The 16,505-nt window shown below is 39.1% G+C and overlaps 1 protein-coding gene across 1 annotated transcript; it reads right to left on the reverse strand.

The window, feature by feature from the left end:
* Nucleotides 1-5,536: 5,536 nt before the first annotated feature.
* LOC127440595 (beta,beta-carotene 15,15'-dioxygenase-like) lies at nucleotides 5,537-16,146 on the reverse strand. The gene is made up of 11 exons (XM_051697277.1): nucleotides 16,083-16,146; nucleotides 13,749-13,877; nucleotides 13,411-13,540; nucleotides 13,008-13,155; nucleotides 12,779-12,920; nucleotides 10,754-10,974; nucleotides 8,348-8,608; nucleotides 6,170-6,266; nucleotides 5,996-6,090; nucleotides 5,812-5,923; nucleotides 5,537-5,691 (listed from the first exon to the last, which is right to left on the reverse strand). Exons 1-11 carry the CDS (start codon nucleotides 16,144-16,146, stop codon nucleotides 5,537-5,539), a joined length of 1,554 nt encoding a protein of 517 aa, XP_051553237.1.
* Between the last annotated feature and the right edge of the window lie 359 nt (nucleotides 16,147-16,505).

Raw genomic sequence — 16,505 nt, forward strand, 5'->3', positions numbered from 1 at the left:
CCCTTACCGCTTCCTCTCTCCCCAGACAAACGCTCGACCAAGCCCTCGCCTCCACATACCTCCACCACCCAACTCAGGCTAGGGGAACCAACTGGTCTACCAACCCCCCCCCTTCTGGAGAGGAAGTCCGCGACAGCATTGGCATCCTTCATGCGGTGGAGCCATTGGAGCGGGGCATGGTCCAAATAGAGGGTGAATGCTCGTCCCAACAAATAGTAGAGGAGAGTGAGGACCACCCACTTGATGGCCAAGCACTCCTCTATAGTGATGTACTTTGTCTCTCTCATAGAGAGCTTCTGACTAATGTACAGCACTGGGCGATCCTCCCCCTCCACCACTACAGCACCTATCCCCCTGTCTGATGCGTCCGTCTGCAAAACAAAAGGGAGAGAAAAGTCAGGGGAATGCAGAAGAGGCCCGCCACAAAGTGCCGCTTTTACATGTGTGAAAGCTTGTTGGCATGGCTCCGTCCACTAGACCGGGTCTGGAGCTCCCTTTTTAGTGAGATCAGTCAGCGGGCTGGTGACGTTCGAATAATTAGGCACAAACCTTCGATAATAGCCAGCCAGCCCCAAGAACAGCCCCCTTTTTGGTTTTGGGTCTCAGGCAGGTTGCAACGCTGCGGTTTTATCAATTTGGGGCCGCACCTGACCATGACCCAAGTGGAACCCCAGATACCATACCTCCAACTGCCCAATTGTGCACTTCTTTGGGTTTGCTGTGAGCCCCGCTCGTCGCAGCGACCTCAGAACGGCCCTCAGATGCTGCATGTGCTGCTGCCAATTATTACTATAAATAATTATATCATCCAAATAGGCAGCGGCATACGGAGCGTGTGGTCTGAGGACGCTGTCCATAAGATGCTGAAATGTAGCCGGTACCCCAAACAAACTGAACGGAAGGGTCATAAATTGGTGTAAGCCAAATCGTGTGGAGAAGGCCATTTTTTCACGGGAGATCGGCATTAAAGAGATCTTCCAATAAAGCTTTGTTAAATCCAATGTCGAATAAAAGCGAGCCGTGCCCAACCGATCAAAAAGTTAGTCAATACGAGACATCAAATTTCGACACTGCGTTAAATTTTCTATAATCCACACGAAAGAGGACTGAGCTGTCGCTCTTTGGTACCAACACCACCGGGCTGGCCCAGTCACTGTGGGATACCCCCATATCTAGCATGGCCTTTCTTTCTGTACTACCTGTTTCTTGTGTTCGGGTAAGCGGTATGGACGACTACGTACCACTACCCCTGGGGTTGTCTCGATGTGGTGTTTTATGAGATTAGCTCGGCCAGGGAGAGGCGAGAACACGTCAGAGAATTTCTTTTGCAACCTGGCAACCTCTGTACATTTTGACAGCGAGAGGTTGTCTCCACAAGGGACCGAGTGATTGTGATTGTGAGAGGGTGAAGTGATTGGCTTTTAGATTCACCTCCGGTCCGAGCTCCTCCCTTTGAAGAACAACCATCGCCAAGGAGACGAGTACTGCCTATCTCCATGGTTTTAGTAGGCTGAGATGGCAAATCTGACGTGCCATGCCCCTATCCATACGCACTACCTCATAGTCGACTTCCCCAACTCACCGTGGGACCTCAAATGGCCCTTGCCACTTCGCAAGTAATTTTGAGCTCAATGTTGGCAATAATACAAGTACTTTATCTCCCTGTGCAAACTCCTGTAGCCAAGTTCCCCTGTTATACAGCCGAGACTGACATTCTTGCACCTGTAGCAAACTCTCCTGTGATAGTTGCCCCAGTGTGTGGAGTTTTGCTCACAGGCCAAGAACGTATTGAACGTATTTGCCCCTTCTCTCACTGCAAACATAGAAACAGCAATTACCAGCAATTAATCTCAGGTGAAAACCCTAACCGCTTCCTCTCTCCCCAGACAAACGTTCTACCACGGCCTCGCCTCCACAAAAATAAAATCAATTCATGTTTCTTATTTAAATATTCTGCTGGTAGTGTTGAAAAAACAACCTCCTTAGTCACAAATGCATCATGCTTGATACATTACAAAGTTCAATTAGGCCTCGTAATAACAGCAAATTATCGCAAGGTGGAGTAGTAATTACAACAAATAAATAAATACTTCCTTTTGTACTAAGATTTCAACAATTGAAGACAAGATGAGCAAGAGAAAGAGAACAAAGAGGGAGGGTTTTTACATGAAAGGAAAAGTTTGTTTAGGAGTCTTTGAGAAAGTACATAAACAGTTTTATATATATATATATATATATATATATATATATATATATATATATAAAAACAGTAAAGTGACATCATTACGAACTAACATAAACTAACAATGAACAATATTATATGTATAAATTAACATTAACTAAGATTAACAAATGCATCAAAAAATATTCATTGTTATGTCTTGAAACCTAAATTAGAATGTTACATTTGAATGTGTTAACATATACAACCTCAGTGTAAAGTGTATTGTTAAATCATAATCTCCAACATCAGCAGTGGTTTCAAAATTTGTTGTGGGTTTATGGGGTGGCTTTGATTCCCAGCCTGAATTTATGTCCCAATCAGGCCCTTTCAAACTGTATTTCTTCCACATTGCAGTGATAATTTTCAGCTGAGAAAACCCCAAAACACATGGGCCATAAAATAGATTTTGAAATGGAAATGTATTTCTGTTCAACAGGGGCTGCAATGAAGCTACAAAGAATATATGGGACGGGTGGAATGCAGGTATCACGTCTGAACACAATGAAGCCTTCTAACCTTCCAAACAAATAGGTGAATATATATATATAATTTTTTTGTGGTCTGTTTAAAAGCTGTGTCTAATTAATACACTGAAATGTGAGTCTTTTTTTAGTCAAGCTAATTCTATGCCAATATCGTTAACTAATATAGGTAAGCCTTTAACTCATAACTCATATAGGAGACCAAAGCTCTGTTTAAAAATTTATTACTTAGGTAAAAGGTAAAATAGGGCTAAAGGCCCTGTGGGGTAAAATAAAATAAAAGATAACAAAAATAAACCCTTTATTTTTTTTTTATCACAATGAGAGTTAATTTGTTCATTTCTTTAGGTTACTTAAAGCAGGAAAAGAGCCGTGATAGAATACTTGAGTTGTTATCAAATGTTACGGTATGAAATGAACAGCAAATGGAACACCATTAGCTGAAGTACTGTAGTTATTTTTAATTAAAGTATTTATGTTAGTCAAAAATATCTTGCTATATCTAAAGTATATGGCAAATATACTATTGGATCTCTCCTCTTAAGCTGTCGGTGTGACCTGTGGACCTGTGTTCCATTTGTAAGTCGTTTTGGATCATAGTGTCTGCTAAAAGACTAAATATAATAGTAAATTACTTCGTAGCTTCATTCATGATAATGGGAGCAATCTATAGTCACTTTTAGAGCTCTACCTATCAAACTTACAATTAGTTGGTATAAATGTCATTCACCTACCAGAGATAAGGTGTGCTACAGTTTTTAGGACTGCACGTATCCAGCCGTCTCGCTTCACTGCAGCGGTTTATGCATCCATTTGCTATTCGAGAAGTTGCAGGAAATGTTCAAGGAACAAAGACATCACTTCCTTAAACCGACAAATAGTCCTTGAAATTGTATATATCACTAGCCACTGATGTAGCCCCTCTGATACATTTAAAACTGCTCGGAGCCATACAGTAATTACAAAAAGAGGATCATATTTTCATAATTATGTAAACAAAAATGTAAAATAAAAATAAAAACCACAACAACACACACACAACCAACCAATAAACAAACAAACCACAACAGAATAACATTTAGCATTTTTGTTTAATGCTACTAAGTGCCATTGGTGACCTTTAAAACATTAAATTAAGCATGTAAATCAATTGCAAACAAGCAAACAAAACATGTAGATGAGAAACATGTTCAGTTATTTTAAGTTATAAAAGCTTAGCAAACCAGAGGGGGTCCTGTTTTTTTTTTTTTGCCAAAAAGTTTTATACCAAATGTTCGAGCGATCTCCACACATGAATATAGTCTCAGAGCTGGGATTAACCACCACGTCACAAAACAGCATCTAGTCATGCAGTGCGGTCTATAAACCAACTGTGAAGTGCTACAGGAAACACGGAAATCACAACAGTGTTCATCAGCCCTATTTTACTCAAAGCGTTTGTGAGGAAAGTATGGTTTGACATTCAACTGTTTTGCACGGAGGGGTGTGAAAGTAACCGGGACCCATCAAGTTTGTCTTTCACTGTGCGGCAAGACGAGGTAAGACCATTTATATTCTAATATGAAAAACATAAGCTAAAATTGCCGCCCTGCACAACATGTGCACTAGAGGGCGCTCGACGATCACACATCGCTTACTGAAGCTCTCAATGGAGCTTTAATCAGTCGTGCAGCCTTAATGGATACCATATGGATTTCTCAGAGGTCAAAGTCTGCAAGTTTAGAGCATTTTGGATGGTTTTCCCCTCATCATGTACAAGTGCTACTTTTACAACTGTCACGTCAACAACACCGGTTTTTCCTCATTAATGTGAAATGACAAAGAATAGGAATTCAATATTGCATGTACTGAGGAGTGCCAACTCTTCTACATTATGTTTCTGTTATTATTTCTGGACTGAGTGTTTGGTTTTCAAAAAACTGTAATATTATCACACTACTTTATCTCTGTGTCTGATTTAGAATGGGTAGAACTTGATCCAAGTAGGATTTCGCTTAGGGCCCCTATATGCTCAGAAACGGCCCTGCATATATTGTATCTTTTATAATCAGAGAGTCAATCAAGATAATTGAGTCCAAATTTAAACTTTTATAGAATATTCTCTATGTTCACTTAATTAAAGTGATAGTTCACCCAAAAATGAAAATTCTCTCATCATTTACTCACCCTCATGCCATCCCAGATGTGTATGACTTTATTTCTTCTGCAGAACACGAACAAAGGTATTTAGAAGAATATCTCAGCTCTGTAGGTCCATACAATGCAAGTGAATGGTGATCAGACATTTGTAGCTCCAGAAATCACAAAGGAAACATATAAGTAATCCATAAGACTCTAGTGGTTAAATCCATATCGTCAGAAACAATATAAAAGGTGTGGGTGAAAAACAGAACAATATTTAACTCCTTTTTTTTAAAACTCTAAATCTTCACTTTATCTTTAACTTTCAGATGTGAAAGTGAAACTAAACAGGCACCACGTGTGGCTTTCCGATGTAAAATTGAATGGAGAATTTGTATCTGTTTCTCACCCACACCTATTATATCGATTCTGAAGATATGGATTTAAACACTTGGGACATATGGATTAATTTTATGTTTGCTTTACATGATTTTTGGAGCTACAAAAGGTCTGATCACCATTCACTTGCATTTTATGGACCTACAGAGCTGAGATATTCTTCAAAAAAATCTTAATTTGTATTCTGCAGAAGAGAGAAGGTCATACACATCTGGGATGGCATGAGGGTGAGTAAATGATGAGAGAATTTTCATTTTTGTGTGAACTATTCCTTTAAGAACGTGCAGGTGGCAGATAGGCATCAAAATCCTTAACTGCTGTCTGGTATGAAGTATCCATGCATGTCCATGTGAAACTCTGCATCTACATATGCCCGGGCAACCTCTTTGAAAGATTTGCCATCAAGCACCAGAAGAAAGCTGCCTGGCCCGGGTTTATTGTTTATGGCAGATGATAAGACTACACCTAAACATAAAAAAAGACAGCAAATTTAAGTAATTTAATGTTAAGATCAGTCGATGTAAATATTAAAGTATAAAAATACAAATCTACTTCTCAGTTTAATTGAGGCTTCAGTTAACTAACCATCATCCTCGTCAACTGCATCAGGCCTGGGAACGAAAACAGGTTCTGAGAGCACACAGTCGTCTTGCTTCCATTCAGTCTGCTTCTTTGTCTCAACATCAACCTTTACAATCTGTAAAAGATAATCAGTCTTTACCGCTGATACATAAAAATAACAAAAATAGACAGAGTTAATATTACATACCCTTGTGGACAGTGGGGACGTGTCCACACAACACATGTAAGCATATCTGTACTTCTTTCCATTGAAATTGTAATTAATTCTTGGAAGTTCCACACCTAAATGCAATACATAGGGTTTAGACAATAGGATATAACATAGGTTGAATATGTTTTCAATAGGGTGTCATTAGCTTACCATCACAGAGAACCTCGCCTTGACACAGAAGTTTACCATCTTTCTCCTTCACAGCACTTGCTGTCGTATATTTAAGCTTGACCAGATCTTCACCTCTCTCACCCTGTGTGTTTCAAAGAAAAAGTAGCTACAGCAGACATTCATGTTCGTTTACCATATAAGCCTAAATTGAAATTTCCTGCATTATCAGTGCTTGCAAGACAGCATAAGAAATGTGTTTAAGTTATATGTAAGTTCAGGTTTTAGGCAAAAAAAAAAAAAAAAAAACCCACATTGACCAAATTTACATGCACAAGAATATTCTGCTATATATCAGAATTGGGTTATATTTCGATTAAGTACATATAGTGATACAGTGCATCATGTAAAAATGTTAAACCAACTGCCATAACCTGTTTAGGCCAATATGTTGGTTTCTAGAAATCCGAATGAGATAGCTGGCCTTCATTTGTCTGTATTAACTAGAATTTTGAGTCAGTTTAACACCTTATTCAGAATATTCACTGTAACTATTCACAGAATATTCATTTATATCTGCATGTGTCCAAAAGAAAGTAATTCTGGGTGTCATCAGGTACAGACAGTTGCTAAAAGTCAAGAAACACATTTTTGAAGAGAGTAGGAAGCATCACAAAAATGAAAAGAGATGAAAATAAATCGAAAATAAATCAAATACAAATGGTTAAAAGCATTGTAAACGGGGACTAAGAACGGTTCAAGTAAAACAAAAACCGAAAAAATTTTAGGTAGCCAAATGAATATATGAAATATAAAAAAATAAAAAAATAAATTGGGGATTTTTTTAAATAGTAAGAATACATTTATTGAAATAAGTTACTTTATATAGGCTACTGTATACCATGCTTGCTATGATTTCTGTCCTCAAAATTCCCCCATATCAGAGAAAATTTAATCGGGTGAGGCAAGTGTCTAATTTTGAGCTTGTTTTTTTCCAAAAAACAAAAGAACATTATTAACCGTTCTTTTATTTCATTCTAACCGGTTACCATTTTGAAAGGAGGCCGTGGAACGCCAGAACTGGAATGAAAATACAGTTTCTGCTCAGAACCATAATGCGAATTATACGGCGACATTCTGCGAGGGAGGCTTGATTGGTGTCTCCAGTTGTTTGCGAGGGCTTGAAGCGCATGCCTAGGTGGAGTTACAGTGAACAGGAAGGAATCTGCTCAGATTTTCACCAACTCAGATTACAATCAGGTTATTCGAAAAATAGCTTTCCAGGGGGTCTCCGGTTAATCCCTGACTGTAACTGTTTTATGAACTATAGTTCGCAATTAATTTTTCTAATATGTGTTATTGTTAAGGACATGAATTAGAATGAGTTGATTAAATTGCTGTGCACAATTACTAAAAGTGCACCATAGTAAATGATAAAGCATGTAAACATAGCATTGCTATGAAGCCTGTAAACATATTTTTTAGAATGCAGGCTTAACCAGAATATGGACAGAAGATTACGTGCATGTAAAGTGAATCTTTGAAGCTCTAAAACGCACATAAAGCCAGCATAAAAGTAATCCATACCACACCAGTGGTTTTGGGTGAGAACAGACCAAAATGTTACTCCTTTTTCACTATCGCAGTCTCGAGACACGATCATGGTTTCAAGTTTCATTTCCTAGTGCATGACACATGCATATAGCGCTAGATGATGCTAGGAAGCGTTATTGAGCTGGAAATCATAATCGCCAAGGAGACTAATGATGTCAATATATATAGTGAAAAGGAGTTACATTTTGGTCTGTTCTCACCCAAAATAGATTGGATTGCTTCAGAAGGCATGGATTAAACAACTGGAGTGATATGGATTACTTTTAGGCTTCCTTAATGTGCTTTTCTGGTCACCATTCACTTGCATTGTGAGGACCAACAAATCTCCATTATGCCCAGAGGAGAACAGAGAGAATATTCATGCTTTAGTTTAATCGGAATATGCCGATTACAGTACAGGAACATTCCAATTGCTATGAAGCCTGTAAACATATTTTTCAGAATGCAGGCTTAACCAGAATATGGACAGAAGATTACATGCATGTAAAGTGAATCGTTGTCACTGAGCAGTGTCAGTGTGGCTACAAATGCTTAAATATAAGTAGACGGAAGAAAGAAGGCCTAAAAGGGTTTTGTACAGCACTGCTCTGTAAACACTCTAACAACATGACAAACCTTGTCACTAATGGGCAACACAAATCTTTTGCACTTGGGCTTGCAGTAGGTAGTATTCAAGCTCATCTGCTCCTTGAGCTTGTCCAGGTAAAACACATCATACAAGCTGTTGTCATCATAGGTGATCACATCAAACACAACATGACCATCGTCTTCAAAGGCATTCACTTGATGGTATACAGCCATTGCACCCGTGTAAAATTTGATCCCAACTTCCTCCTTTGTCTTCCGGTCAATAAGATGAATCAGGGTCTGATGAATGAGAGAAATCACAAGCAAAGTTTAGAGCAGCAAGGTAAAGAGTGACCCGTTTCATACAGCTTCATAATGCAGCACCATGATCATGTTATTCTTTCACAGTGTCTCTGCTGTGTAACAGCTTTGGCTATATACAATAAATAAAATTATGTCTGGGTTACTACATTAAGTATTTTTTTAGATAATGACCATAAATGATAAAACAGTTATCAGGAGTGGGCCATAGAGAATTATTACAAACATAATCATTATGAAATGAGGAGGGATCGCATTTACTACCCAATAGTAACTACTCTACACAGAATGGAACCCAAGTCCTAAAGTGTAGATATGAAGACTTAAAAAGGAATTTTCACCCAAAAATGAAAATTCTCTCAGCATTTACTCACCCTCATGCCATCCCAGATGTTTATGACTTTCTTTCTTCTGCAGAATTTTAAGAAGAATATCTCAGCTCTGTAGGTCCATACAGTGCAAGTGAATGGTGACCAAAATTTTAAAGGTCCAAAAATCACATAAATGTGGCATAAAAGTAATCCATAAGACTCCAGTGGTTTAATCCGTGTCTTTTGAAATGATCCAGTCGGTTTGGGGTTAGAATGGACCAAAGTATAACTCCTTATTCACTATAAATCATGACATCAGCAGTCTCCTTGGCTCCATGATTTTAAACTCGATTACACTTCTTAGCACCAACTAGCACTTTACGCATGCGTCGAGCACTAGGAAGAGTAATCAAGCTTAAAATCATGATCGTGCCTAGAGACTGCAATGGCAAGATGTACAGTTAAAAGGGAGTTATATTTTGGTCTGTTCTCATCCAAAACCGATTACAATGCTTCAGAAGACATGGAATAAACCACTAAGGCTTATGGATTATTTTTATGCTGCCTTGATGTGCTTTTTGGAGCTTCAAAGTTTTTGTCACCGTTCACTGGCATTGTATGGACCTACAGAGCTGAGATATTCTTCTAAAAATCTTTGTGTTCTACAGAAGTCATACACATCTGCTATGGCATGAGGGTGAGTAAATTATAAGAGAATTTTCCATTTTTGGGTGAACTATCCCATAAAAGGATGTAGTTCACCTAAAAATAAAAATTCTGTCACCATTTACTCACCCTCATGTTGTTCCAAAACCAAATGACTTTTTTCTGTGGAACGAAATAGCAGATCATAACAAAATGTTAGCCTCAGTCACAATTTAATTTTGTCACATCTTTTTCTCATACAATGGAAGTGAATGGTGACTGAGGCTAAAATTCTGCTTAACATCTCCTTTTATATTCCACTGATGAAAGAAAGTCATGTGGGTTTTGAACAACATGTGGGTGAGTAAATGGAAAAAAAAAAAAGCAGAATTTTCATTTTTAGTGTGAAATATCCCTTTAAATATTGTGTATTCAGTCTGACTGCTATTCAAGTGTTAATATGAGCACCAAATAAATACACTGCTTAAGCAAGCTGTGCGAAACAGACCTAACATGCTCCAACTGAAAAATGCATAAATATGCATGCCCACACAGTAAAAAATGAAATTGGATTTTATCCAGCTTATGGGTTTTTTGGGGGGTTTTATGTTAGACCAACAATATTCCCCCAAATGTTGTCCCAACCAACTTAAGTGTTTTCTTAAACAATGTTGCTAATTTGTGAGTTCCCAGCATGCATTGCAACCTTTTATTTTTGCTGTTTGCTGACTTTATTTATGCTATAATTGTTGTCTTTTGTTGTCACTGATAGTCAATTGTTGTGTGGTGATGTTACGAGTTTATCTTTTAACTTTGAGGTTTGTGTGTTAAGGGTTGAGGTCAATTGAATGTCTGTCAAACAATGGTACGTCCTACCTTGTGAGACATAGCTTTCTTCAAAGGCAAAGATTGCAGTTAACTTCATGGTAAAGCAATTGGCATGGTGATAAAATGAAAGTTTGCATACTGTGACTTATATGATAGTTATGATAGTTGGCTGAATAAGAATTTAGTAGTTCTCTTATTGAGGACAATTAAGACAGTCGTTGAGAGAACTCAGAAATCTTACTGCATCATGTTGCCTTGATATTTATATGTTTACTCAAAAATTATTGTTTTACAGTGCAGGCATGCACTCAGACAAAGATCTGAAAGAGCTAATTCTTACGTTGTCTTCAGGGTGGAATTTCATGCAGCTGGCCCAGCTGACCTTCCTCATATAGGCTGTGGCCATTTTCAGGATGTCCAACTTCAAGGGCTGCTCAATAAAGATGAAGTAGTTGTCGGTCATGCCGAAGCTGTGGTAATAGCTGGGTGTGAGGAGCGTGCGGCAGGGCACAGTGCAGACCACCTCGACGTTTTTCAAGGGTTGAGACCCATTTGAGCCACCTAATTAAAGAACAATACAGTTTAGAAACTGGCTAGTACTTACAGTGCTTGCAAGGCAGCACTGAATTGATGCTATTCCTTAAACATTCTTGTAAGTGTTTGTTTTTAACCTTTCTCTTAAAGGAATACTTCTCCCAAAAATGAAAAATCTCTCATCATTTACTCACCCTCAGGCCATCTCAGATGTGTATGACCTTCTTTCTTCTGCTGAACACAAATGAAAATTTTTAGAAGAATATTTCAGCTCTGTAGGTCCATACAATGCAAGTGAATGGTGATGAAGAAATCTTTGAAGCTCTAAAAAGCACATAAAGCCAGCATAAAAGTAATCCATATGACACCAGTGGTTTTGGGTGAGAACAGACCAAAATGTTACTCCTTTTTCACTATCGCAGTCTCGAGACACGATCATGGTTTCAAGTTTCATTTCTTAGTGCATGACGCATGCATATAGTGCTAGATGATGCTAGGAAGCGTTATTGAGCTGGAAATCATAATCGCCAAGGAGACTAATGATGTCAATATATATAGTGAAAAGGAGTTACATTTTGGTCTGTTCTCACCCAAAATAGATTGGATTGCTTCAGAAGGCATGGATTAAACAACTGGAGTCATATGGATTACCTTTATGCTGCCTTAATGTGCTTTTTTGGTCACCATTCACTTGCATTGTGAGGACCAACATAGCTTAAATATTCTTCTAAAATCTTCATTGTGTTCTGCAGAAGGAAGAAAATCTTACACATTTGGGATGGCATGAGGGTGAGTAAATGATGAGAATTTTCATTTTTGGGTGAACTATACCTTGAACTATTAAACTCATGCAATTAGTCATGCAATCAGCCTGAACCGAACCAAAATCTAAAACTTATACTATCAAACACAAATACGTATGTGTAAATTATCTATAATGTAAATTATCCAGAATTCTGCCATTTTAATCCCTTTTATATGACATCACAACTGTCAAGTGGGAGCTCTTGTAAAATTCAGAGACGTAAAACATTTTTTGGAGTTGGAAACTCGTTATTTCCGTAATTCTGACATGTGAATGCATCATTAGTAGGTCATTTCATGCTTAAAGGTGAGCTATCTTCTGCATCACTGGCGATACCACACTAAATTGCAAATAATGATCCACCACTGTTCAGCCAAACAGGTATTCAGGCCCCAAATTATGAATTACTTTAAAGTTGTCATTGTGCGGGGTGGCCTGGGTAGCTCAGCGAGCACTGACGCTGACTACCACTCCTGGAGTCGCGAGTTCGAATCCAGGGTGTGCTGAGTGACTCCAGCCAGGTCTCCTAAGCAACCAAATTAGCCCAGTTGCTAGGGAGGGGAGAGTCACATGGCGTAACCTCCTCATGGTCACGATTAGCGGTTCTCGCTCTCAGTGGGGCGTGTGGTAAGTTGTGCGTGGATCGTGGAGAGTAGCATGAGCCTCCACATGCTGGGAGTCTCCGTGGTGTCATGCACAACGAGCCACATGATAAAATAAGCAGATTGACGGTCTCAGAAGTGGAGGCAACTGAGACTTGTCCTCCGCCACCCGGATTGAGGTGAGTAACCGCACCACCACGAGGACCTAATAAGTAGTGGGAATTGGGCATTCCAAAGTGAGAGAAAAGATAAAAAAAAGAAAAAAAAAATTGTCTTTGTAATTTAAATTGAGATGGGGCAAGTATTTTAATATTGAAACATCAAAACATTACACACGACCACCTTTAAAATAGTAAGTTGCATCATGATGAAAGAATTCATGAAGAGATCTCCATCCCCATCTTTAAAATGACAATATACTTACTTCCTCCTGCAACCTTGAATAATGTGTATTTAGTTTTGCCCTTCTCTGCAATGGATGTTCCCATACTGTAGCTATTTCCCTCTTTATCATAATGCGTATGTGATGCTACTATATTTACAGGAAGGTGCTTCAGGTAGTCCACCTGGAAAGCAATAACAATATTTCATGAGAACATGTGACCAAAAATTAAGCAATATATTTTGCAGGCATCCGAAAACAAGTGTTTTACCTTGCCGTGAGTCTCTAAAGTGATGGGGTCAATTTTACGAATATAGTTGGTTTCCGATGTGGCATGGTATTCATTTCCATATTTGATTATGTTATTGGCACAGTTGTCCGTGAAGTCTGGGATGGTGTGGCTCAGAAAGGTGATCACTCTAAGAAGAGAGTTCAAAGGACAGTTTATTTACAAGGTTAGTTTTCATTCCTGCTCTCAAATATGCTTATACTACATATCGTTATGTATTGTTGAAGCATGACGTGTCCATGCACTTTTTTTATATACATCAAGATTTTAGGTTTAAAATGAATCTGAATGTATAATGAGAAAATTGTATATATATATTTTTTTTTTTTTTTATGAATGCATGTTGATTACTGAATCAATTGCATCAGTGAGTGGCATTACTTACTTGGAGAATATATTTTTGCAGGGGTCTGGGTAAGCCATGGTCCCCATTTCTGACACCACTATTCTGTTGGCCTGTGTGTTAGAGTTGTATGTGTCCCCTCGAAGAAATCTGCTCCTGTATGTCACCTCACCTGCAAATTAAAGAATACAGTCTGAAAATGCAGGTGTATTCATATAGAGTGTTCCAGTAACAAAGGTCTCTCGGTACAATATAAACCCAAACAGAAGGCTGTTAGCTAACTGCTAATAAAAGACAACCTTTGCATTATGAGTAATCAGATAATGCATTTATTATGTCAACACACATTATGAAACTATAGCGTGAAAGAAGGTAAATACCATTTTTGATAATGAAATTATGCAAAAGTGCCATTCCATCAAACCAATGGTTGTATGAAGTCTCTCCCACCGAGAAGAGGCCGGGCCCGTTCCGTATAAGCGTCCCCTGTAGCCATTCGGGAAGCATCCCTGCAGAGATTACAGAACATGTTTAAAAATTCGTAATTGGAGCAGTGTAATTAGGTAACAATGTCCACAAAACATCTGCCTTTAAGCTCTTAAATCACAAAGAGACAACACCTGAAGACACCTCCTTTGTGAGTACTTAAATGAATATTCTGGGTTCAATACAAGTTAAGCTCAATCAACAGCGTTTGTGGCATAATATTGATTACCACAAAATAAACTCAGCAAAAAAAGAAATGTCCTCTCACATTCAACTGCTTTTATTTTCAGCAAACTTAACATGTGTAAATATTTGTATGAACATAAAAAGATTCAACAACTAAGACATAAACTGAACATGTTTTACAGACATGTGACTAACAGAAATGGAATAATGTTTCCCTGAACAAAAGGGGGTCAAAAGTAACCAGTCAGTATCTGGTGTGGCCACCAGCTGCATTAAGTACTGCAGTGCATCTCCTCCTCATGGACTGCACCAGATTTGCCAGTTCTTGTTGTGAGATGTTACCGCAGTCTTCCACCAAGGCATTTGCAAGTTCCTGGACATTTCTGGGGGGAATGGCCCTAGCCCTCACCCTCCGATCCAACAGGTCCCAGACATGCTCAATGGGATTGAGATCCGGGCTCTTTGCTGGCCATGGCAGAACACTGACATTCCTGTCTTGCAGGAAATCACGCACAGAACGAGCAATATGGCTGGTGGCATTGTCATGCTGGAGGGCCATGTCAGGATGAGCCTGCAGGAAGGGTACCACATAAGGGAGGAGGATGTCTTCCCTGTAATGTACAGCGTTGAGATTGCCTGCAATGACAACAAGCTCAGTTCGATGATGCTGTGACACACCGCCCCAGACCATGACGGACCCTCCACCTCCAAATCAATCCCGTTCCAGAGTACAGGCCTCGGTGTAGCGCTCATTCCTTCGACGATAAACGCGAGTCCGACCATCACTCCTGGTGAGACAAAACCTCAACTCGTCAGTGAAGAGCACTTTTTGCCAGTCCTGTCTGGTCCAGCGAAGGTGGGTTTGTGCCCATAGGCGACGTTGTTGCTGGTGATGTCTGGTAAGGACCTGCCTCACAACAGGCCTACAAGCCCTCAGTCCAGCCTCTCTCAGCCTATTACGGACAGTCTGAGCACTGATGGAGGGATTGTGTGTTCCTGGTGTAACTCGGGCAGTTGTTGTTGCCATCCTGTACCTGTCCCGCAGGTGTTATATTCGGATGTACCGATCCTGTGCAGGTGTTGTTACACGTGGTCTGCCACTGCAAGGATGATCAGCTGTCCTTCCTGTCTCCCTGTAGCGCTGTCTTAGGCGTCTCACATTGCAGTTTATTGCCCTGGCCACATCTGCAGTCCTCATGCCTCCATGCAGCATGCCTAAGGCACGTTCATGCAGATGAACAGGGACCCTGGGCATCTTTCTTTTGGTGTTTTTCAGAGTCAGTAGAAAGGTCTCTTCAGTGTCCTAAGTTATTATAACTGTGACCATATTGCCTACCGTCTGTAAGCTGTTAGTGTCTTAACGACCGTTCCACAGGTGCATGTTCATTAATTGTTTATGGTTCATTGAACAAGCATGGAAAACATTGTTTAAACCCTTTACAATAAAGATCTGTAAAGTTACGTGGATTTTTACAAAATTATCTTTAAAATACAGTGTCCTGAAAAAGGGAAGTTTCTTTTTTTGCTGAGTTTATAACTTTGACTTGTCCCTTGTTTTCTTTAAAACAGCAAAAATCTAGTTCACAGTGAGGCACTTAAAATGGAAGTGAATGGGGCCAAATTTTGGAGGGTTTAAAGGCAGAAATGTGAAGCTAATAATTTTATAAAAGCACTTACATTAATTATCCTGTAAAAACTTGTGTATTATTTGAGCTGTGAAGTTGTTTAAATCATCATTTTTACAGTCATTTTAGGGTTTATGGAGTCATGGAGGGTTTTCTATCCCTATAAGTTACATAAAACCATAAATATTTAAAAGTAAATTTAATAAAGAAATCTCCTATTGGATCCTGGATGGATTGTTTACAGTATCACCTACATATACCAAAAGTCAAACTTTCCCTCCTGAAAAATAAAAAGACAATATAGTGTTGTCCACGTGGTCTGTGTCTAAGTATTTTAACAGCCATGCAACCTAAAGTACTTAGACTGCACTCAAAAACTGGCAGTGTTTCTGTATGGTAAGTATTGCCTTCACCTACCTTGCACTACAGCTTTGATGGGTTCAGGATGTTCTTCCTTGTTTTTACCATAGTCATACTGCATCTTTTCCCGTATTCTCCCAAATCTCTCCAGGTGAGGGCAAACGGAAAATTCAGCACGACAACCTGTCTATATACCTTCATGAAGGTGAAGACTCCGCCCATCTGCACAGAACAATCAAAGCGCCTTGATGTTTAGTGTTACAGTGTGTTCTTTCTTATCTAGCTCATTACAGTCTTAGATCATTACAGAAATCACAGAAGGGCAATATTTGTTAACATCTGAACTGACATGTTTATCTGTTTACTTAAAGCGATAGTTCGCCCAAAAATGAAATTTCTGTCATGATATACCCAGCCTCATGTTGTTCCAAATTTGTAGGTCTTTACTTACAAGCGACAGCAGTGTCCGGAACTCAGTAG

Source organism: Myxocyprinus asiaticus, chromosome 1 (assembly GCF_019703515.2).
Source record: "Myxocyprinus asiaticus isolate MX2 ecotype Aquarium Trade chromosome 1, UBuf_Myxa_2, whole genome shotgun sequence".
Classification (NCBI taxonomy): Eukaryota; Metazoa; Chordata; class Actinopteri; order Cypriniformes; family Catostomidae; genus Myxocyprinus; species Myxocyprinus asiaticus.